Source organism: Drosophila albomicans, chromosome X, assembly GCF_009650485.2.
Source record: "Drosophila albomicans strain 15112-1751.03 chromosome X, ASM965048v2, whole genome shotgun sequence".
NCBI classification, from domain to species: Eukaryota; Metazoa; Arthropoda; class Insecta; order Diptera; family Drosophilidae; genus Drosophila; species Drosophila albomicans.
In genome coordinates this window covers 33,042,914-33,065,708 of record NC_047627.2, presented here as the reverse complement: position 1 = coordinate 33,065,708, position 22,795 = coordinate 33,042,914, and the positions used below count along the sequence as shown (strand labels likewise).

General features: G+C 41.5%; 8 protein-coding genes across 14 annotated transcripts in view; 5 read left to right on the top strand and 3 right to left on the bottom strand.

Moving 5' to 3' along the window:
• Positions 1 to 873, top strand: part of LOC117576494 (glutamate receptor ionotropic, NMDA 2B) — a 37,142-nt gene extending 36,269 nt beyond the window's left edge. For all 4 annotated transcript variants that reach the window (XM_052005502.1, XM_034261283.2, XM_034261294.2 and 1 more), the window contains exon 11: positions 345 to 873. In XM_052005502.1, the coding sequence (XP_051861462.1) occupies positions 345 to 387 (43 nt within the window). In that variant the 3' untranslated portion in view covers positions 388 to 873. The remainder of the gene's footprint in view (positions 1 to 344) is intronic.
• A 3,876-nt stretch (positions 874 to 4,749) lies between these two features.
• On the top strand, positions 4,750 to 6,285 carry LOC117574702 (40S ribosomal protein SA). The gene is made up of 3 exons (XM_034258618.2): positions 4,750 to 4,845; positions 5,116 to 5,358; positions 5,580 to 6,285. The coding sequence occupies exons 2-3, from the start codon at positions 5,140 to 5,142 to the stop codon at positions 6,174 to 6,176; spliced, it is 816 nt and encodes a 271-aa protein (XP_034114509.1). The 5' UTR covers positions 4,750 to 4,845; positions 5,116 to 5,139; the 3' UTR covers positions 6,177 to 6,285.
• Positions 6,286 to 7,693: 1,408 nt separating this feature from the next.
• Positions 7,694 to 11,763, bottom strand: LOC117570351 (pleckstrin homology domain-containing family F member 1 homolog). Of its 4 annotated transcripts, none has more exons than XM_052005529.1 (4): positions 11,604 to 11,763; positions 11,080 to 11,546; positions 10,854 to 11,018; positions 7,694 to 7,911 (listed from the first exon to the last, which is right to left on the bottom strand). In XM_052005529.1, exons 1-4 carry the CDS (start codon positions 11,683 to 11,685, stop codon positions 7,819 to 7,821), a joined length of 807 nt encoding a protein of 268 aa, XP_051861489.1. In that variant the 5' UTR covers positions 11,686 to 11,763; the 3' UTR covers positions 7,694 to 7,818. The 4 variants fall into 4 exon arrangements, 3 of the variants coding, with proteins under 3 accessions (XP_051861489.1, XP_051861490.1, XP_034107804.1); XM_052005530.1 differs by having other exon boundaries at positions 11,080 to 11,537; positions 11,604 to 11,755; XM_034251913.2 differs by lacking the exons at positions 10,854 to 11,018; positions 11,080 to 11,546; positions 11,604 to 11,763 and adding an exon at positions 8,712 to 10,667.
• A 232-nt stretch (positions 11,764 to 11,995) lies between these two features.
• On the bottom strand, positions 11,996 to 13,286 carry LOC117571405 (cell cycle negative regulator roughex). Its single transcript, XM_034253543.2, has 2 exons — positions 13,131 to 13,286; positions 11,996 to 13,071 (listed from the first exon to the last, which is right to left on the bottom strand). Exons 1-2 carry the CDS (start codon positions 13,159 to 13,161, stop codon positions 12,251 to 12,253), a joined length of 852 nt encoding a protein of 283 aa, XP_034109434.1. The 5' UTR covers positions 13,162 to 13,286; the 3' UTR covers positions 11,996 to 12,250.
• Positions 13,287 to 13,391: 105 nt separating this feature from the next.
• LOC117571422 (uncharacterized) lies at positions 13,392 to 14,204 on the top strand. Its single transcript, XM_034253565.2, has one exon. It carries the CDS (start codon positions 13,520 to 13,522, stop codon positions 14,084 to 14,086), a length of 567 nt encoding a protein of 188 aa, XP_034109456.1. The 5' UTR covers positions 13,392 to 13,519; the 3' UTR covers positions 14,087 to 14,204.
• Positions 14,205 to 14,541: 337 nt separating this feature from the next.
• LOC117571413 (rhythmically expressed gene 2 protein) lies at positions 14,542 to 15,548 on the top strand. Its single transcript, XM_034253554.2, has one exon. It carries the CDS (start codon positions 14,667 to 14,669, stop codon positions 15,438 to 15,440), a length of 774 nt encoding a protein of 257 aa, XP_034109445.1. The 5' UTR covers positions 14,542 to 14,666; the 3' UTR covers positions 15,441 to 15,548.
• Positions 15,549 to 15,801: 253 nt separating this feature from the next.
• LOC117571400 (tetratricopeptide repeat protein 17) lies at positions 15,802 to 17,682 on the bottom strand. Its single transcript, XM_034253530.2, has one exon. The coding sequence runs from the start codon at positions 17,562 to 17,564 to the stop codon at positions 16,167 to 16,169; it is 1,398 nt and encodes a 465-aa protein (XP_034109421.1). The 5' UTR covers positions 17,565 to 17,682; the 3' UTR covers positions 15,802 to 16,166.
• A 2,067-nt stretch (positions 17,683 to 19,749) lies between these two features.
• On the top strand, positions 19,750 to 22,795 carry LOC117577557 (uncharacterized). The gene is made up of 3 exons (XM_034262392.2): positions 19,750 to 19,766; positions 19,882 to 20,015; positions 20,089 to 22,795. Exons 2-3 carry the CDS (start codon positions 19,965 to 19,967, stop codon positions 22,624 to 22,626), a joined length of 2,589 nt encoding a protein of 862 aa, XP_034118283.1. The 5' UTR covers positions 19,750 to 19,766; positions 19,882 to 19,964; the 3' UTR covers positions 22,627 to 22,795.

Below are 22,795 nucleotides of genomic sequence, written 5' to 3'. Positions count from 1 at the left end.
ACTCGAATCGAAATCGAAATCGGAATCCGAGCCGAATCCTTGCACAGCAAGGATGCTTCCTTGTAATGACTAATGCCCTCGATTTGTGCTGAGGATATTTACTAAAATTATTTGCAGAGCAACTGAAGATGCGCTCAAGTGTAGGGAGGAATGTGGGGCAGGGGAAGAGGAAGAGAGGAAACTACCCTATCCCTATCTGTATCCCTTTACTCTTGATGTTGATGTTGATGTTGATAGTGAATGTGCATGATTTTGAATCAATGATTAAACGCAGACTTTGCTCTGCACTGCGATTGAACTAACATTTTGGAGTTGTTCCCATATCTTTGCATATCAAATAAAAGGTCCTACAAAACGGAAATCGCCGAGATGGAGACAGTGCTCTGAAGTGCTCTCGATTGGAGTGAATCACATATGGTTGGCATTGCCACTAATCCTAATCTTAAATATCTAAGTCTTACCAATAGTTGAAGCCCCAATCAACAGCAAATTAACAACAACAACAACAAGTATTATGCATTTTAATCAGCAAGCAAATGAGCAATGTTTTTATCGGTTGTTCCGTTATCGATCACTTGTTTGTTTTTTTTTTTTTTTTTTTTTTTTTTGATTAAGGCTACAATTACAAATTGACGAAGCAGAAAAACTAAACGGACTGCAATTGCAAATTTACACCAATAAAAAAGAAAAGATTAACAAAAACAAAAAAAAAAAAACAAAACACAAACATTAAGAAAAATGTAAAAAAGAAAAACCAAAAAAAAAAAAAAAACGTCTCCAAACTCTTCGTATATATACAAAATATAGGTGTATATTTAATCAAAATGATGCCCACAAAATGGCAGATAAAGAAATGTTTCAAATAAATGTAAACTGAAAGCTTTTTAAAAGTTAAAGAACAATTTAAAAACTAAAACTAAACCTAAAACAAAAACGAAATCGAAATGGAATAAAAATATTAAACCAAAGCCCAAAGCGCCTCACACAAAAACAAACACACACGCAGACAGACACAGAGAAAGAGAAAGAGAAAGAAAGAGAGAGAGAAACTAGGAGTTCAGATTTCAGGATTTAATGAAGCAAAACAACATTTATACAAGCTCGTAATTATGCAAAATAGTAACAGAAAGTGAAAATGGAAATGGAGATGGAAGAAACGCAAAATAAATATTTATGCAATTAAGTTGAAAATGTTAACAAAGCAAATCAATTGTGCATTTAACGCGATTGAGGTGCGCAACACGAAGCACAAGGATATAAGTCAAATTTATTTTATGGTTGAATTTACACCAACGCAAACACAGAGACACTCACATGCACGCAAACACACAAAACATGGAGGTGGAACGATACATTTATCGATACTCGTATATGAGAGAATGATCGAAAATGATCTGACAGTCACACTCACACGCACGCACGCACACACAAACCATGGAGGTAAGACGATAAATTTATCGATATACAAACACGAGAAGAAATGAACGAAAATGATCTGAAAGTGAAACTGAAACTAGAGTTGCCCGCAAAATGAACGAGAAATGAAAATGCGAAATGCGAAATGCAAAATGATGATGATAATTGAAACTAAATGAATAATTGCTAAAGATATACACATTAACATATTTATATTGTATGTATTTACTTAATTATTATGATTACGATTACGATTACGATTACGATATGAATGTTATTGCATATACACGTACATATACATTTATTGATATTTATATATACATATACATATACATACAAACATATATACATACATATATACGTTTTTCTCCTGATTTTGAGGAACAAAGTGCTTATGTGCCACTCAAACAACAACAAGCAACAAACAAGCAAACAAACAAACAAGCCAACAACAAAAGTGCAATGAGAATATAAACTAGAAATTCTTAATCGATTCAATTCAATTCAATTCAATTCACAATTCAATCCAAAGCTATAACTACTCCAATCTCAGCAATCTAATGCTAATGCTTTCCTTTTCATTAAGAATATCAAGTATACGCCCTCGATTACGCATTAAGTTCTCTTTTGTCCTCCGCAGTTCACAATGACACAAAAGTAGTAAAAACTAAAAGAAAAAAAATATATGCTGTTATCTGTTAATAAGTAGAAGTTGTATTTCCAATTATTATACTCGACTCTTGAATATATATACTTATATAATTTAGCATATCACGTATACGCCACCCAGCAAATTGAGTTTATCCGCATTTCGATTCTATATTCTATATAATAGTCGACTAGAATATACCCGTTATATCTGTATCATTTGGCATTAGCTATGAACACGCTTCTCACAAACTCTCCCGCTCTCTGGGTTCAGGATAGACACAAAACAAAAGCAAAAGCAAAAGCAAAACCTAAAAAAAAATGAATAAAATTAAACCCTTAGAAAGCTAAATAAAAACTAACTAACTAAAACTGAAATTTGCTTAAATGATAAAAACGAAAACCTAAAAAAAACTATTTTAAATTAAACAAAACCAAAGCTAAACAAAAATAAAAAACAAAAAACAAAAAATTTAAATTTAACTAAGCAAAAAAAAAAAGGAAAAAGAAAAACGAAAAACGAAAAGAATTTGATAATTAAATGTTTGTGTTGGTATTCGTTTGTGTGTCTTCTAAATGTTTAGAGTGTCGAATGGAAAATAAACATAATAATATTTTAAACAAATTGAACGATTGGCTCACGTAAGGTAAGACGATACATTTATCGATATACAAGAATGAGAAGAAGTGATCGAAAATGATCTGACAGTCACACTCACACGCACGCACGCACACACAAACATGGAGGTAGGACGATACATTTATCGATATACAATGATCTGACACTCACATGTACGCACAAAAAAAACATGGAGGTAAGACGATACATTTATCGGTAGACAAATACGGGAAGAAGTGAACGAAAATTAACACACGCACACACACACACACACACATACATACACGATGTCTGTCCATGTAAAGGATAAAGCAAAAGAAAAAAAAAGGAAAGCTACTTATTCAAGCAATTTGCACACTGCGACTATCCATGTGTACTCTAAATATATGTGTGTGTGTGTGTGTGTGTGTGTGAGTGTGCGACACACACATATACACACACACACTCGCATACTATAATTGGATTGTTGATCTATATTTACTGAATGTAATCGCTTTAAGCTTGTTATCTCAACAAATCAAAACAAAAAACAAGCAAAACACAAAAACAAAAAAAATGATGAAAGCAAACAAATGTTAACAGAAATAAAAAAACAAAATGCATTGAGTTTTATTTGCAAAGAGTGATTTTTTGTAGTAAAAATATTTTATACACAATTAAGTACAGAATCGAAGTGAAGTTGAAAGTGGAAAGAGAAAGAGGAAGAGAAAGAGAGAAATAGCGGAGAAAAAGCAAAAGCAAAAGTAAAAACACAAAAAAAAAGAATAATAGCGAAATGTTAATTATTACGTATATATTTTTTAAGACAAATTGTTCACATTGAAAGCGTAAAGCGGAAACGGAAACGAAAATGAAAAATCCGAAGCAGCAGATCAGAGAGGAGAAGAAGGAGAACGAGGAAGAGAAAGAGTGGAAAAGATTTACGGACAAATTAAAACAAGTAAAACAAGTTAACATTACATTGTATAAGTAGTTAGTAATTTAACACTAAAAACCCCCTAAAAAGGAAATTAAGCTAAGTCTCGTGGAATACACAAAATGTGTTTTATGTACCAGTATATATATATATATATATATATATATATTTAACATATATATGTGTATGTATAGAACATGTTGTTTTTTATTATTATTAATGTTATTAAGTTACGGAACGAGTACGTAAAAGAGCCAAGAGCGAAAACACACACACACACACACACACACACACACATACATACATGCTACATTGCACACACTCACACATACATAGATATTAAATTAAATGAGGGCATTTTGTTGAATGTTTACTAAATATACAAATTAAATCAAAGCAAATAAAACGAAACGAATCGAAACGAAAAAACAAAAAACCGAAATGTATAAAGCAAACGCGTCAACCACATTTAATCATGTTAATCCATGGCAAGTAAATAAATTAAATATTTAAATAAACACTCACACACACACACACTCACACACACATACATACTATGTGAAAGCTCGCTCGAAAGTATGTACATACTTAAATTACTTTTAAACTAATGCACGTGTCGAAATGAAACTCCATGAACAACAAAAGAACGAAAACAAATTGTAACAACAAATATCACACACACACACACACTTAACACTTATTGAAATATTGTTGTCAACGAATCGTATTTCAAATTCATAATACAATTTTTTAACAACAACATCAAATGTATTGGCATCAAGAAAACAAGAAAACAACTACAAGTGAATCAAACCTAAAACCAATTCAAATCACACCACAAAAACAAAAAACAAAAAAAAGAAAACCAGCCAAATGAATCAATATTATCGAATATGCATTGATGTGGTAGTTACGACGAGGAAACATACATACACACGTACATTACGAATATAAACAAACAAACTTGCAATAAATGTGTATACAAAAACAGAAACCTATTGATTTATTCTCTCTTCGAATGGGCGGCATTTCAAATTCAAAATACTGGGAGCCACTTCATAGCAAGCAGCTTTGCGCACGCCACTCATAGCAATCAGCTTTCTTGCGCTCGAACAGCTGCTGCCAGTGTTGGCCAGCAGCAAGGCACGCACATGCGTACGCTTTTCAACACTTACCGTATGTCAGCTCGAACGCATGATGCCTGCCACTCGTCCATTTTGTCAACGCTCCCAGCGGCATCCAGAACGTAAGTGCTTTTTGAAAATTAATTTCACCAACAAATAACAAATAAAATGCAGCAAATGCTTTTTCAAAATTATTGCCATAATGTCTAACTACAAAAGAACAGTGTTACACATTTAACTGTCTGACATTTGCTGCATTTTGTGTGCTCAATCTGTGTGCTCCACGTGCACATTTTTTTTTCTTGTACACTTGGGCAAAGTTTGAGGTTATGTGTGAAATGAGTGTAAATATTTTTGCGGCAGCAAATTAACAATTGTGATTTTGTATGCAGGTTTCGTAACTCTTTCACGTTAAAATGTCGGGAGGCTTAGATATCTTGTCCCTCAAGGAGGATGACATTACCAAGATGTTGATCGCCACGACCCATTTGGGCTCGGAGAACGTCAACTTCCAGATGGAGCAGTACGTGTTCAAGCGTCGCGCTGACGGCGTCAACATCATCAACCTGGGCAAGACCTGGGAGAAGCTGGTGCTCGCTGCCCGCGCCATCGTTGCCATTGAGAACGCCTCGGATGTAAGTTACCTCTATCTTTCACTTGCTATCTCTTTCTGTTGTTTTGCGATGGGCGCGCGCACATGATGAAGTTAAAATTATCTTTCGGGTATGAAATGCAATGATTTCAATTCCAATGCTGATCACACGCCACGCAACAACAACACAAGCGAATGCAATTACTAAATCTCCTCGGTATTTCAATTTGCCTTCTAACCCACAACTTTCCTCCAACAAACAAGGTCTTCGTCATCTCGTCGCGTCCCCTTGGCCAGCGTGCTGTGCTGAAGTTCGCCAAGTACACCGACACCACACCCATTGCTGGTCGCTTCACTCCCGGTGCGTTCACCAATCAGATTCAGCCCGCTTTCCGTGAGCCACGTCTGTTGGTTGTCACCGATCCCAACACCGATCACCAGCCCATCATGGAGGCCTCGTATGTGAACATTCCCGTGATTGCCTTCACCAACACGGATTCGCCACTGCGCTACATCGACATTGCCATCCCATGCAACAACAAGTCGCCCCATTCCATCGGTCTCATGTGGTGGCTGCTGGCCCGTGAAGTGCTCCGTCTGCGTGGCACCATCTCGCGCACCACCGAGTGGCCCGTCGTTGTGGATCTCTTCTTCTACCGCGATCCCGAGGAGGCTGAGAAGGAGGAGGCCGCAGCTGCCAAGGAGCTGCTGCCACCACCCAAGATCGAGGAGGCTGTCGACCATCCCGTCGAGGAGACCACCAACTGGGCCGATGAGGTTGCTGCCGAGACCGTTGGCGGTGTTGAGGACTGGAACGAGGATACCGTCAAGACCTCCTGGGGTAGCGATGGTCAGTTCTAAGTGACAACTCTCTCTCCTTCATTGAGAAGAAGACGCCAGCCCAAAAGGTGCTTCAGCGACTGTACAACATAAATAAACACCATCTTCAGCATTTATGTTCACTTAAAAAGCACGTGTTTTCTATGGTTTACTTGTGGGTGCAAGTGGGACAGACATGCAGCTCTGTTAGCATACGTTAGAGCAGTGCAGCTAGCTGCAGTTCGCTTGATCAGGAATTGCTACCAATTCAGTACTGTGATTTTGCATTGAAAACGATAGAGACGGCTATATGAGCAGCTGTCTCGTTCTTTTTCAAGCATAGCAAATTTGAAATCTGCAACTTGTATCAACATAAACACAGACTCGCAAATATTCAAAAGCGAGTTAGAAAAGTAAACAAAGAGCATTCTCTCTCGCTCTCTTCTATTTGTGTGTCATAATAGTTGTTGTTGTGGCTGTTGGCCATGCGATGGCCTAAAAAATGCTAAATCAGCAGTGCCAAATACCAGGCGAACATAAGTGAGAAGCAAGCTTTGGACTGAAGTACACAAAGAGCTTTTTCTGCCGCTCTTGGGATCCACAAATAAAAGCTTTGAGAGGATCATTTGCTCTGCTCTTTTGTGGATCCTCTTGCTATTGCATTCTGTTCGCCTGGTATTTTACCTGCTAAAAAGTGACATTTGAAAGTAAAATTCTGAAATGCAAATGTCGGGATCATATTATATTTAGTGCTGATTAAACCCACTTTGAGTAACTTCGTTTCTATGACTTATGAAATATTTTAATAAATGACTTATTAAAAGTGGTTTTTGTGGTATCGTAACTTGGATTTAAAATTAAGTTCCGAGTTGAATAGTTAATTATTAATAAATTGATTTTTATTTTCGCTTTATACAAATAGAAAACAGTTAATTATTGCTTAGATTTAAAGATACTTAAAACCTTTCATTCAATCGAAAGACAAAAAAAATATAACCGTATATAATGAACAAAAATAATATGTTAGTTTTCGACACAATGTTATTGAGAGACAGAGAACAAAAGGAAAAAAAATAGAAAAATAATAGTTGATAATGATGATATAGATAGAGTATGTATGCTTGTCTAATTAACAGTACATATGACATCTGATATCTGATCTGATCCGTAACCCCGTATTGAATGAATGTAAAAAATATCGCTTTATATAATGTTGTATCTCCTTCTTCTCGTTTCATCCTTTTTACGCCTTTCGCTGCTTCTGCTTAATTTATTAATAACATTTACAATTACAAAAATATTTTGTTGAACGACTCGCTCTCTCCATTTTTTTAATTGATCCAACGCACGCGTCGAAATTACCAAAGAAAAAAAAAAAAAACAAAAAATAAATACACGACGATCACGATCACCAATTGATCCCAAATATTGTTTTGCTGTGGACTTATCCTTCAACTAGATATATATGTGTATATAGAGAATTTGATCTATACAAATCTGGCAAATCGAATTTGAAATGCGAATTTACATGATTTACATAAATACAAAAAGAGTTTAGCTACTTTCGATAAATTAAATATTTTGGGAAGGACGACAGTACAATGTTGTTGTTGTTTTTTTTTTTTTGTTACTGTGAGAGTGTGTGAAGTATTTTATATTATTATTATTATTAGATTTGATTATGTTATTTAAAAGGGTTTGGACGCGCTTTAAATTCCGTTAATTTGCGTAATTCCTTTTTTTGTTCCAGCTCTTGTTGCTTGCGTTGTTCGTCTTCCTGCAAAAGAAGGAGAAATTAGTCCAGATCATAATAGATTTAAGGGTCATAATATAAAGAGGAGTATGCTCGACTGTTGTATATCCGGTCTAGCCTAGTCTAAGCGCTTAACTTGAGAAGAACCAAGAATTTATTTGCTTTCGCCGACAGCTGTCAATTAATTAAGCAGCTGTATGCCAACTATTTAAATTAAATATATTTTAGATAGAGTATATATAATATGTAAACTATAAATATACAGTATTTGGCATGACTCAGCGAGAGAGCAAACAATTTTATGGAATATACAATAATATCAAGGAGTCATAAAGCAGAAAGCAATTTAGCTGCCGCTTCTCTCGGCTAATCTTTAGTTGAGCATCTGAGTCATCGCATATATAACTGCTTATATATAATATAGTTGTGATTAAGCGTGGATTTGACATTGGACTTTATACACAACTATATATTATATTACAACAATAATTCAATTTGTAACAATCATTTTTGATAGCGTCGCAGTCGTCGTCGCAATCTGTTTTCTACGAATTTTCTTCTTAACGCCAGCTGCGCTACAAATCGAGCCAGATATCTACATATATATATATATTATATGCTATGCGTAAGCGCGGAAACACTGACGCTAATCAAAAAACAACAACAGCAGAAAAAAAGAACAAAAAGAGCGCAAACGCTGATAAGATTAGCATAAAGAATTCGCACAGAATTCGTCGTCGTGACAATCTAATTACTAACTATATATATAATCTCTGGCTTTACATATACATGTGTAGATCTTCCTCTCTCGCTCTGTTAGCTACCTCTGATGGTCCTTGCTCAGCAGTTGTTGGCCACCGGCGACTGCGTCGCATTCGGATTGGGATTGGGATTCATATTCGCATTCGGATTGGCAGCTAGAGGTGTCGACATCGCAGCTATCCCCGTCGATGTTGTGGATGCAATGGATTCGTCCTGGGCGGACAACACGCTGTTGTCGCCATAGAAACGTGGCTCGTCGTGGGCCTCGGCTGGCGGTGAATTGGTCTCCTCATCGGTGTCATCATCGTTCGAACTGTCGTTGGCCAATTTGGAGCCGCTGCGATCGCTGGCATCCGGATCGTGAGCGCTGCTGCCGCCAAGACCAGGACCACCAGCACTCGAGGAGGCTGCGTGTGGCGGCGTGTGCCGCAAGCGATCGTAGCAAGCGTCGCAGACACGTTGCGCCTTCGTGCTCTGCTTGGGCAAGAGGAACTTCTTGGCGGAGCAGCCGGCACAGACGACGGCGCCACAGTTGCGACAATGGTGGCGACGCTGCACGAACGTGAACTGCGTCTTCTTGCAGTGCATGCAAATGCTGGCCTCCGCATCCGGTACCCAGACAGCGGCATGATTCTCCACCGGCTTCTTGCCGCTCTTGCGCAGCAAATCCTCCACACACTTGTTGATGTGCGCCATCCATTCCTGCTTCTCGGTGCTCGTCGCCGCGTACACCACAAACGACTTTGTCGTGGTCCGAATGTACCAGCCATTGTGATACTGCTGATTGTCGTCAATCGACTCCAGGGAGACCTCCTCGAGCGGCATGATGTGCTGCTTGTTGTACTTCTTCTTCCCAATCACAATGTTCCCGTACACAAGGATGTCGTTGAACAGGAAGAACTGTCGCGACTTTGGCCGCTTGCGGCACATTTTCGTGAGCACGCCCTCGCCAACGAGGACGCGGCCGGGGACGGCGAGGGGGACGCCGGAGCTGCCAAAGCAGCTCTCCACGGACGCAATGCGTCGTGTGTTTAGTTCCGAGTTGACAAGACGATCGACCATTTTGTTTACTGTTGACGTTGTCGCAGTTGTTGTTGTTGTTGCTGCTGCTGTTTGGCTGCAGCGAAAGTTGCGGCCGCAGTTGAAGAAGTTTCAAATAGACAGCGAGACTGTTGCTTCACTAAACAGCGTAGCGTACTTCAACTGTGACGGCAACGGCGGCAGCGCTGCTTCTCTGCTTCCTCTTCTCACAACTGTTTTTGTTGTTGTTGTTTCTAGTGCTACTCCCAGTGGCACTGTTATTGTTGTTGCTGTTGCTGTGCTGCTCCCACTCGGTACTCGCTTGTGCTTGTGACTGCTCTTCCTCTTCCTTTGCTTCTGCTTCTCACTACTGTCTGTTGTGCTCCCACACACTAGCGCTGTTAATACTCTGTTACTGCGCTTATTCGCTTGTGTGCGTGCTTGTTCCCCTGTATGAATGTATGTTAGGGGCGCAGCAGCTGCCTCGACACACAACACACACACACAGATCCTTTGTACTTGCCGAGATAATTTCTGCGTTCTGCGATTCTTTGCGAATTTATTTATCGAATTGCTGTGTATTTTTTTTTTGGCGAGTCACGCGTTCGTTTCACAACAACACACCGCCGCACACACGCAATATATGTTTTTTTTCTACGCCGTCCCGTTTACCGAAACGTCATGACTCACACCACACACAAACAACAAGTATGCATACACACACACACATGCACACACACAAAACACATACAGCGCTACATATGCATATGCATGTGATATGTGTAGTGTTTATTTATTACGTGTGTATTTGCTTGCAAACTGCTGCTGCTGCTGCTCACTCACTGTGCCAAGCCTACTACGCCAGCTATACTTTTAATTGATTAATTGATTGATGGATTTGATTTGCAGCTATGCAATGAAATGTGCCGCTTCAATTACAAAATCAAACCGTCTAAACACTCGCAACTTGTAATTTCAACCATCTGCTAAATTGCAGCTGCTAACGCAAATGCGAGTCGATAACAAACGCAAATGCGAGTCGATAACAAACGCAAATACGAGTCGATAGCCAACGCAACTGTAAGTCGCTCTATCGATTGCTCTCAATGCAACGCCTCTAGCACAGGGCGGCTCAACACAGGGGGCGAATAATATTTGATTTTTGTGGCAAACTTTCAATTTACCTTATTCTTTTTTTGGGCCATATTTATCTTAACAACAGCGTCGAACTCCTGTCTTTCACGTACCCGTTGATTTGTATGCAATTTAAAGGGCTTCGTCTCCAAACGATGTTTGCGCTCCTCTTTAACATCTGGGTGTGAATCGATATTGTCAATTTGCCCGCCGTTCTGCATAAAGTGAGGATTTAGAAATGCTTTGATGTTGATTTCATTTATCTCGCTGACAAACCTGATCCTTGTGCTTTTCTTTATAAGCTTGCGAATGTTTCATTGTCTCCGGCGTAATGGGCACCGTAATCCGGTGTATCACCCTAATGTCCTCCAGTTTTCTATGTAATGCCTTAAAATTTGGCACTGGTCGACTGTGAAACTGTCGCGCTCTGCGCTCTTCATCCTCCCGCTGTTTAATGGCCATTTCCTTTCTTCCCTGGTAGACCCCGAAGTACTCATAGGCGCGGGGTGGCGCCAAATTGTTGCCTCCGTCATTGAACCGATCTTGGTCCTTAAAATCTGTTGACCAATTAAGTTTAAGTTTTGGCCTTACGGGTTGGACGGATTCTTCCTCCTGTGCAGCTTCCTCCGCTTTAATGCTTGTAGCAACTGGCGATGAGCAGTTATTCCAATCCAATGGGATGTGAGTTCTTATTGTGTTCTCCTTGTCTGCGTCGTTTGCTGATGTTATTGTTGCTGTTGTCGCTAAAATGGCGCAATTTGTATCTTTCGCACAGCTCAAATACTTGTCACAATACTTACCACAATCATCTGCGGCACTTTGTAAATCGTCGCAGTCCATATTGAAATTAATTAGATTACTATCATTTATAAAAGCATCCATGATCCTTTTCAATTGGTTTTTAATGTTGCGTCTGCTGTAAATTTCAAACGGGAAAACAAAGCCACACGCTTCCAGTTTACACAGGGTTGCTTGCAATATTTATCGATTTTTATTTAGATCAGCAGTAATCGGTGGGAAATGTACATAAAATTGACATAGTTATAATATGCTGCTAGAAATATTTAGCTTTATATTTTCAATTTCATTTATTTATTCATGTGCTTATTATTATTTGAAATGCCATCGATAAGTTATCGATATCCTGGGTACTGTAAACAGTAGTTAATAGATTATTTGAATTATGCTCATGTTTTAAGTTTCAGAATTTTTTATTATAACACTTATGTACAAATATTACATATGTTCCATACAAATTGTGATTCGTACAAATATAAAATTTTAACTGGGATTAAATAATACATCAATCAGTCTTCTCACCAACACATAAATACGCGCTATGTATTTATATATGTATGTGTGTGTGTGTATGATGATCTTAACTATTATATTAGTGGGATGAATGAAAATTGTGCTAACATGAACAGTTTAGGTAACCAAAATGATCCTAGAAACGCATACTGTTGAACACAGTAGTGGGATTTTTGGTTGCCTTCTGTTGCTGCTCGTCCCTAGCATGTGGACGCTTCCGGCTCAAAGGACGAGGCTTGGGCGATACCTCAACTGCCAATATAACCGGATCTTCGTCGCCATCGTCGTTGCCTGAGCCAAAAAGAGTGCGCCGCACGTTTAACGGAGCAGGCGTTTCTCCCTCGTCATCGGTATGAACGTTGCGATGGTTCCGCGAACGCTGCAGTTCAATAGGCAGACGGGATGACCGCGCTTGCAGCTTCTCGTAAACAATCAGGCAGACTTGAGGCGCCGAAGTGTGACGAAATCCTAGCACCAATCGCACCTGACGACAGTCACCAAAATCTAGACCGCCATCGCTGTCGTCAGCGTTGTCCCGCAGTGTCTTAAGAACACCATTGGCTTCGATATATTGCAATTTTGTTGTGACTTTGGAGGACCGCGGTGGCGTCACTTGCCGTTTGTTTGGGCTCTGATCATCATTCGCATCCTCTACATCATCATCGCTGTCAACTCGAGGCTCCTCCGCTGCTCGCTTCCGCCGCCAATGTCGCTCAAAACGACGCGCGTAGCGTTCTGTGAGCAGCTCCTGCTGCGATATCGCACAGCAACTGGGGATGCCGAAATCTGTGTGATTGTAGCGTCCAGAGAGCTGGATGCGCAGAAATCGGGCGACAGCATCGCCGCCCTGCACGCTGCGCGCAAATAAATTGAGTATGCAGTCTTCGGTCACAGTTCTTTTCACATCGCCATCGTTGATGCATTCTACGTATTGATGCAGTATCTCCGCTGGCGTCTCTGCAAATTAAAAAGTATATGTATAATTACAAGTTTTACTTTTGTTCGATTTTAGTTACTTGATAGCTCAACACTATTTTTGCATTGCATTGTGAATGTTCGTATTGTACAATATATCGAGAAAATAATAAAATTATAAACGATCCGAGTTATAAATTAAAACAAATGATAATCAGCGTGACCGCAATATGCAATTCAAATGGAATGCCACATGAAAATACCAAAAAATATATATATATTGACAGTATTTTTTTAAACTGCCACATAGTGTGCCCAGTTACCAAATTCTACATACAACTGTTTGATGTTTGATTGATGTATGGCACACAGAATTAAATTTGAGTTATCAGGCTATATTCCATTTTTATGAACCAACAAAAAATTATATACAAATACGAATCCCACGATTCTGATCGACATTTACTACGTGTCTTATATAGGTTTGAATATGGGCGCCAGCAACAGCAAGCCTCAAACAGTGCAAATGTCCAATGCATCGCCATTTCAAATTAGCCGCGATGTCTTGGAGCGCGTTGAGAAGGCCTCCGCCCCACCCTCCTCTTCAGACGCAATCACCCACAAGCCGACGGAGATGCCAACTGCAGCAAGTCAGCTTGTCTGTGAGAAGTGTGCCCGCACAGCAACGACGGAGAAAACACCGCAGGTTCCACAGCCAATGACCGCTGCCGCTTCATCGTGGACACGACGCTCAACGGAAATTGAGGAATTACAGTTTAGCAAGACGTTGGACCGAGTGCATCATTTATTTGGGCAACCCGTCAAATGGGCTAAGGCCAATGAGTGCTCCGACGATATTGAGGGAATGGAGCGACAATTGATAGCCTGTTATCGGGAGTACGGCAGCGAGCCGCTGAAGTGCGCCCAGTTGGCGAGTCAGTATCACAGTTTTGTATTCAATAAGCAAGTCGCTGCAGTGCAAAACACAAAGTCGTCGTCTTCAAATGGCCAACAGCTCTCGAAGGGATCTACAACAACAACAGAAGAAAGAAAGTGATCCATGCTTGAAGTCCGGAGGATGCTAAAGAGTGGATTGTTAAATACTAATTATTATAGAGACGAATATTAAATGCGCGCATTTCATAAGCAATTTAAATATAACAGTCAAATTTAAAGCGACCTTTTTATCGATATAACGGATCGATTCTGTTATACAGCAGCACTCACCAAAGGGAGTGACAATTACGTTTGTGGGAAATGGAGGGGCAGCAAAACATAGATTTTTCGACAACGATTTTTATTCATTTATATTAATATTAAAAATACAATAATAAGTAAAATGTTTAGTCGAGTAGCGAGTCGATATCGATAACAATTCAAATAGCCGCAGTCATGTGTGACCGTTATTGATGCATATTGTTTTATGGCTTTTGGTATATTTGCTAGCCAGCATTTGTACAACAGTTATCTATGCTATATATTATATATTGTTGTTCTTTGTTAAAATATTCTTTTGTTCAGCACGAAATTGTAATGCTATAATTGGAGTAAGGAAATTGACTTTTGAGCCCAATGGCATATTTGGAAGCCTGAAGCACAGCCGCACAGCAGCTGGCCACACCGCTTCGTGTGCCATAATGTCGTTGACCGCACAATTTGTGCGCAATTTGCGATCGTTTCGCCTGGTTACGTTCGATGTAACGGATACGCTGGTTAAGTTAAACGACCCTATTGGACAATATGTGGCAACAGCTGCTGCCTGTGGCGTCGTGGGCTTGGACAAATCCAAAATGGCCGCCTGCTTCGGCCAGCAATTCAAATGGATGAGCAAAACGTATCCGAATTTCGGCTGCAGCTCATCATCCAGTCCCTCCATAAAGTGGCAAGACTGGTGGCGACAATTGGTCACTCGCACATTTGCCTGTGTCGACAATCAAATACCCAGCGAGAAGGTGGCCATAATAGCCGAGGAGCTGCTGACGCTATTCCGCACTAGCGCATGTTGGACGCCAGTTCCCGGTGCCCAGGAACTGGTGCATCGCATGCGCTTGGCAGGCAAATGCGTCGGGGTTATCTCCAACTTTGATCCCTCGGTGGTACAGGTGCTGGATGCAATGGGCTTTGGCCAGCAGTTCGATTTCATTCTGTGCTCCTACGAAGCGGGCGTCATGAAGCCAGATCCGGGCATCTTTCAGCTGGCACTGCGGCAGGCGAAGATCTCATCGGCCAATCAGGCGCTGCATATTGGCAACAAGTACGACATGGACTATGCGGGCGCACGTCAAAGTGGCTGGAGCAGTTTGCTGGTCCAGCCCCATCTCGATGCTCAGCTCGAGGCAGCGGCGCATCACACATTTGGAAGTCTGGCGGAGATGCTGGAGGCGCTGGAAACACAGGAGATACGCTGGTGACCACGGACATGTGTTATTTTTACGCTGTTGTATTTTATTGGATGATGAATTCTCTAGAGGATTCTCACAGAGTAATAGTTAACGACTAAATAAAAAAAAAAACTTATTCCATACTGTACTCGGAATTAGCGTGAGCATCCGACTCGCAGCTACCCGGTAGCCAAGAAAGAACTTGAAGTATAAATCTTAAAGCTCCAGCTAGTCGGATGACGAAGATGCTCGAGATGAGGATTACAGGGTATAAAAAGAAGCTTATAGTTAATGTTAATGCATAGATTACGAGTAGGCTAAACAAATAGAACTTATTGTACACAAATTTAACACATTAGCAACACGAAAGACAGTCGAGTGTGCTCGACTCGTTGCTACCCGGTAGCTTATTTGTAGTTTACATTTGAATTTCGAAAACATACTTTAGATTCTCTAATTGCAGGGTATTAAACACAGCTTACACTAAATGTTAATACATACAACGACGGACAGACAGACAGATATCTTAATTTCAGGGTACAAAAGACAACTTACACTAAATGTTTACTCCTAGCTACAAGCAAATTTGTGACGCGATTCCCATGCAGTTGGCATCTCCTGTATAGTCCGTTTCCTACCGGGCATCAAAAGTCGCTCACTTAAATTATATGTTACAAAAGAATTAAAATCTAATTTGTGACCCGAATCTAAAATGGTTTCCAAGGGAGGAATGCATTGAGTGAACTTCGACGACGACTACGTGGCCTTGGTGGCCTTAGCCGCCTTGAGCTGCTCCAGATTGAACTGTTTGCGTATCTCCGTCGAGACCTGGCGTATCACGCTCTCCGTGTTGGCCATCAAATCCCTTTCGAGGACATCGATGTCAATGTCCTTGCTCTCGAGCCGCATCTGCATGTCGGAGTAAAAGTCACAGAAGAGTATCGGCTCATCGGAGCCACTTGGCGTCCGTGTGCTGCAGTATTGTCCACGTCGATGCAGATCCTCGCTGTTGGCACGTGAATCGAGAAAACGCCGTGCCCCAAGTGGCAACTGTTGTTGCACCAAGCGCTCATGATGCTGCGAGATGTGATATTTGAGCTGCTTGAACTCCTTCAGCTCGTTTTTCATGTACTTCACATAGCTGTCAATCTTGGAGCTCTTCTTAGTCAGATTCTCCAGGCAGCTGATGAAATTCCTCACCTGCTGCGTGTGCGGCAAAGTGCTGGGATCCAAACGTTCGGCCTCATCGAAATGCTGCTGCGATCGATTAAAGTCATGCTTCAATGCCAGCGCCGAGGCTAACACCACATGATTCTCGGCTACCTGCGGTGCATGCTCCACCGCAGCGCTCAATATCAGATCCGCATCCGCCAGGCGTCCCATGCGAAACAGAATTGTGCCCAGGCTCAAGAGTGGAATGTCCTTGTGCTCGGGTGGCGCCAGCATAGTGGCCAACCGGGCACAAGGCAGCGCCTGCAAGGCGTTGCCACGAATGCGCCAATAGTACGAGCTGAGTGTGTGAAACTTCCACGAATCCGGTTGCCTTTGCAGTCCGTCCAGGGCAAAGCGACGCATTAGCTCCGCGTTGGCGGTGCCAATGTTCGAGTCGTGCTCCCTGTCCACGTACGCCGTGGCGAGCACCTCGGGCTGGAAGCTCTCCAGATGATCGTAGGTGGCGGGACCCACGCCCAGCTCATGATAATCGCCACAAATCGGCTCCAAAGCGACATCGCCATCGGTTGGCGGCGCTTTTAGCGGCGTCGCCTGTCGCAGCACCCGATGCTCGGGCAAATTGATGCGTCGGAATTGATCGGGTGTTATCTTCAGATACGACATGCTCTTCTCCAGCACATAAAAGTCCATGGCACATTTTGCCTGCTCCGCCAGATCTTCGCCAAAGCGCATCGAGAAGCGCAGGTGCTCGGCAATCTGTTCGCGCTTGCGCAGCAGCTCCAGATAGCTACGCTCCACGTAATCGTTGTAGCGTATCTGCTCGAGGAATGCAATCAAATTGTGCGGCTCGCGCATAAAAAACGGCGAATCCAACTTTTGCACAATGTGCTCGTCCTTAAGCACCCAATGATTGCTGCTGGCGATGAGCACGTGGACGCAGCAACAGACGGCAACTACAAACTGACACCACACTCGTCGCATCGTGCATTTGGCTGGAGTTCACCCTATCGCACGGCTTTATTTTTATTGTAAACAAACGAAAACAATCCAACTGCAATTTCGTGTGTGCAATGTAAATAAACAGGGACGGCAGTTGCAGTGTGACCGCAACTCGAGCGCGCAAATTATGCCAAATGCCACATTCAAACTCAAATATACTAGATTTCCCAAAAATATGTAAAAATACATATTAAAAATGTAAGCGAACATTAAATTAGCTAAATTAAATGCTTAATATAAATAAAGACAAAATTTAATTCTGCCCTCTATTTAATAATTGTATTTTGTTACAATGTTCATATTTTTAAAATAAAATTAATAAGGGACGGCAGTTGTAGTGTGACCGCAACTCGAGCGCGCAAATTATGCCAAATGCCACATTCAAACTCAAATATACTAGATTTCCAACGTTTATTTTTCCTAATTGTTCCCAAAAACATGTAAAAATCCATATTAAAAATGCAGGCGAACATTAAATTAGCTAAATTAAATGCTTAATATAAATAAAGACAGAATTTAATTCTGCCCTATATGTATCTATTGTATTATGTTACAATGTTCATATTTTTAAAATAAAATGTAAATAAATAATTATCTCTCATATTGCAGTATATGGTCACCTTGATTTTGTTTTTTTAACAGCAAACAGCAGTCATTAATTATCATTAAATTGTAACGCAAAGTTTTTGAAATTTGGCATGCATATTTAAAAACATCTAATATATTTTATAGTAAATAATTCTATATCATTTTATTATTTATATTAATATATCATCAATAACCATCGATATGCATGCCTTTCTTCCTAAATGTACGTTATGATAGCTCCGCAAAAAATATCGGATAAAAAAACTTTTTATTTTCGTCTCGTGATATTTAAACTTAAATTAAAAAAGTTTAAATGCAAAACTCTAGAAAACGAAATTATCTTTCTATGAAATCCATGTTCGTCAAATTTCATGCAGTATTTATGCATTAAAATCGTGAATGAAAAATTGAGGTAGCAACATTTTTGCCAATATCTCGGCTTTGACGAGTTGTCGGCCAAATCGGCTTATGACAACTTATACAGTATTGTTTTATGAATATACACTCTAAAAATCATAAAATTATTTTAGGCCGTTTTCGAGATATTTTGGGAAAAGTACAATAACCTCGGCTGCAGCCCCATGCAAAATGAGCACAAAAAATCAGTGTTGCCGATTAATGTTGCCGATTAATAATCGGCCAGAGCCGACTCAAATCGGAAGACTTCAGTGTTAAATAACACCCTTTGGACTTTGGCGGGACTTTAAATACTTGCAGAAAATAACTAAATAAATAACTACAATTATAATTTAATATTACATTTAAATGCTCTATTTACATATATATTAATTTATTATAATTAATTAATACGAAATTTTATATTCTGATTTAAATCGTAATTTTGCAGTTTACTTGACCACTGTTAGCGGCAAAACACTATGTTAACGCTATCATCAAATTATTCTTCATATTTTCAGAACTTGTAGGCCAAATAGACAAATATTTTGCTTTTTGTTTTATTCAAATCGGTAAAGCCGTTTAAATTAAAAATTAGTGATTATTGCCAAACTAATATTACCATGGTGGCAACACATGTAACGGCCGAAAGTTGGGCCACGCTTTTTGAAGCTTGGTGGCAACACTGGCAATCATTTTGAATAATTATAAAACCATGAACATATGTATGTATATTAGAGCATAATTGAAGAGCTATATTATTACTGCATCTCTTCTGCATTTACATACATACACATATAAGAAATTTAACTCAATACCATTAAGAATGAAAAAAACAAATAACATTTTTGTTTTCGAAATATTTGTCTATAATTGAAAAATATATAAAAATATATGTATATACATAATAAGTTCAAGTGAAGTCCTGGTCGAAATTTGAAGTAGGTCTTGGACGTTGATGTACACAGTACATTCAAGTGGTCCACATGAGTTGAAATTTAATATATTCTATTTTAAAGATCTAATTTTTTTCAAATCTGGCCACACAGTTTTCAATGCAACCCTGCAGAATCTTCACCTCGCAGCCATTTTAAATGCAATTGTCAATAGCTTTTTCTATATAAGCACTTAAATAATATATCAGGAACGTAAACTTTGTGTCGGTTTTTTTGTTTGCTTTGCTTATAAAGTAGGTCGTAGGTAAGAGATCAGAATTTACTTGCCTATGCAAAAACAATATTTCAACTGAATTTCCTTTTTTCTTTTTGGAACTCTATACAAAACTAAATTTAATCTGATCCTCACTGTCTTATAGCCCCTAAAAACTGCAAGTTACTTGCATTACACTCAATTCCATTAGCAATTAGAAAAAATAATTGAACTCAATTATTTTCGAAAATGTTGAAAATTCACGATCTTTATGGCCAAACATTTGCCCACGAGTTTCAGGTAAGAGCGAGGCTCGCTTCCGTTCTCCACTTTTCCCCACACTATTCCACGATTTCATTTCCCTTTGAATTAGTTTTCGAATCCGGACTCCATTAAGAATGCCGTTAAACGCTACAACATGCAGCGGGCAGCGGAGCGAGAGGAGTGCAGAAAGGACAAGGAGCCGCACAAGTTGAGCAAAATGCGTTTCTGTAAGATGCGCAGCAGTGGAAACGATGTGCTCGGCATGGTTACGTCCCGGGATCTCGATGTGGAGACCCAAATGTCGCTGCAACTCAAAAGTTGCAGCAGCAGCTCTAGCTGCGGTGCTAACAACTTGGCTTGTGATCCGCCATACTTGCAACGTTTAACGGGCGGTGCAGAGAAGTCACCACGTTGCAGGGCAAACACCAAGAAGCTCCGCAATTCGCCGCGCAAGCCGAAACAAAGTCGCAAGTCGCCCACGTTCGATGACGCGTATGGAGCGCATATTGCAGGACTGCATCGCGAACTCTGCGCGGAGCTGGAGGCGATTGCGCCTTCCACAATGAAGCTGAACGAAAAGAGGAGCAAAGCAAAACAACGAGGCAATAGAAAACAGCAAGCACAACAGCAGACACCCCAAAAGCAACGACCCCAACAGCAACAGAAACAGCCACAACAGTATCAGCAAAAAGCGAAGCTGCATCCTAAGCTGCTACCAAAAGTGGAACAGTTCGATGAGAACGCGCAGCATGAGCAGATTATGGCACGCCTTAAGCAAGTGCTGAGCATCAATGACCACCCGCCACCGCCACCGCCACCGCCACAGCATGTGCAACAAGTTTGCTACGCAAACTACACCGCACCCATGTCCCAATGGATGGACATTATACCCGACGGCCCACAGTTGGATGCAATGAATGAGCACTTTTGTCGCGCATTGGACACGACGCCATCGCTGGCGTGTCTCTTTATGCAGGAGCATGGCATTGGGATGACGGAGCCACCACCGCCACCGCCACAGATGCCGCCACAGATGCCGCCCTATGCGGAGGACAGTGATCTGGAGCAAGAGTACGCCGATCGTCCGGGATATATGCGATACATCGAACGCTTGCCATATGCGAGCAATGTTAGTGCTGCGCCTAGTTTGCACAAGTTGCCGTGCTTTGTGGAACTCGAACCACATCCGCATTGGATACGCTTGCAGCGCAGTCTGAAACCGATGCGTTATACTTCGCAGAGATCAGACACAGATACGCTGACGTTGTGCGAAGTGCCGGAGGAGCAACCTCCGCAACCGCAACCCAAAGTAGTTCCCAAAACTGAACGAAAGAGTGTGGCATCAAAGCGTCGCCCATTGGTGAAGCGCAAGCCAGCAACGGAGCAGCAGACGACAGTGCGACGTCAGCCTGGTGGTCGTGAAAAACCGACAACAGCAGCGATTAGTCTCCTACCGAGCACAGCAGCCTTGTCACAGCAAATCCCACCGCAACAGCATCAGCAGCTGCAGCCGAAGCGACGCAAGCAACGCAATGTGATCTGCACTCGGTCGCTGGAGAATCTCAAGTACCAGAAGATGGCCATCTACAATCGCATCTCGTTGATGCAGGAACGCATCATCACGGCGCTCGATCGGTTGCAGGGGAAACTGCTTCAGTTGCAGATGCCGACGTGCAGCAACCAGGAGAAACAGCGACGCGAACGCAATGCATTCGAGTTCTGTGTGCGCTTCTCTCGCAACTTTCTGTATCCGTTGCGCGGCCTGATCGAGGATGTGCGTTGCACTCCGGTCGGGAGTTTCCACAGTGCCAACTCGAATGAGGCCAGCCAGCGTGTGGTGTGTGTCTATGCGCTGATGCACAACTCGATACGCAGCTATAGGCGCAAGTTGCGGTACTTTCTGCTCGACAAGGTGCCGCAAAAGTTGAGCGCCCTCATCGAGATGATGTACACGCTGACGAACGTCTGTTTGGATAAGGGTGTGCTCGATCGTCAGGATCCGGTGGTGGAGTGCTTGCAACAGCGTTGCACCAGCTTCATTACCTTCATCGAGGACATGCAGCAGGAGCGTTTTCAGCTGGCACGCGAAACCTATCGCCGCATGCAAAAGCATCAGCGTGCTGGAGTTCGGTCAGCAGGTGGACGTGGAAGTGGCATGCACGAACGCTACGATCTCAAGATGTTCCTCAACGACCTCAAGTTGTATGAGCCCCGTCTGGTGCCCAAGGAGAAGAGCCCGGAGAAACGACGTCCGCGCGGTTGGTTGCGGAGACATTGCAAGCACATGGCGCATGCCAATGGCCAAGTTCAATCGAATGCTCAGTCGGGGAATGAGGCGAACTCCCCTCATGAACAGCAGCAGCAATCGGTGAAACGTGATGGTGTTGTCGAGGTGCCAACGCATATTGAGTGCGTCCATTGCGGTGATTGTCGTGATGCCAGTAGTGATTGCTATGAGCCCAGCGAGGAGCAAAAGCTGCAGTTGTCCAACATTCTGGCGCTGTTGCAACAGCCGCACTACGAGAAGCACGAACTGCATCAGAAGCTGCTGCAGGCCATGGAGCATGTGACCAAGTCGCAGGTGCGCGAAGTTCTCGATCCACTTGTACGCTCCCTGGGCGCCATCCTTGACAAGAAGTATCACTAGTGAGGCACGCTTCACCACCAACGGCTATTCCATTTCCCATTCCCATTCCCAATCGTTGATACAATCCTCAAATATTTGGCCAACTTTGTTTTCGACCCACCAAATTGTTTAGTGAAACTATTGAATATATAACAACTATGTTTGTTTTGATTCGCGGTTTAAGCAACAA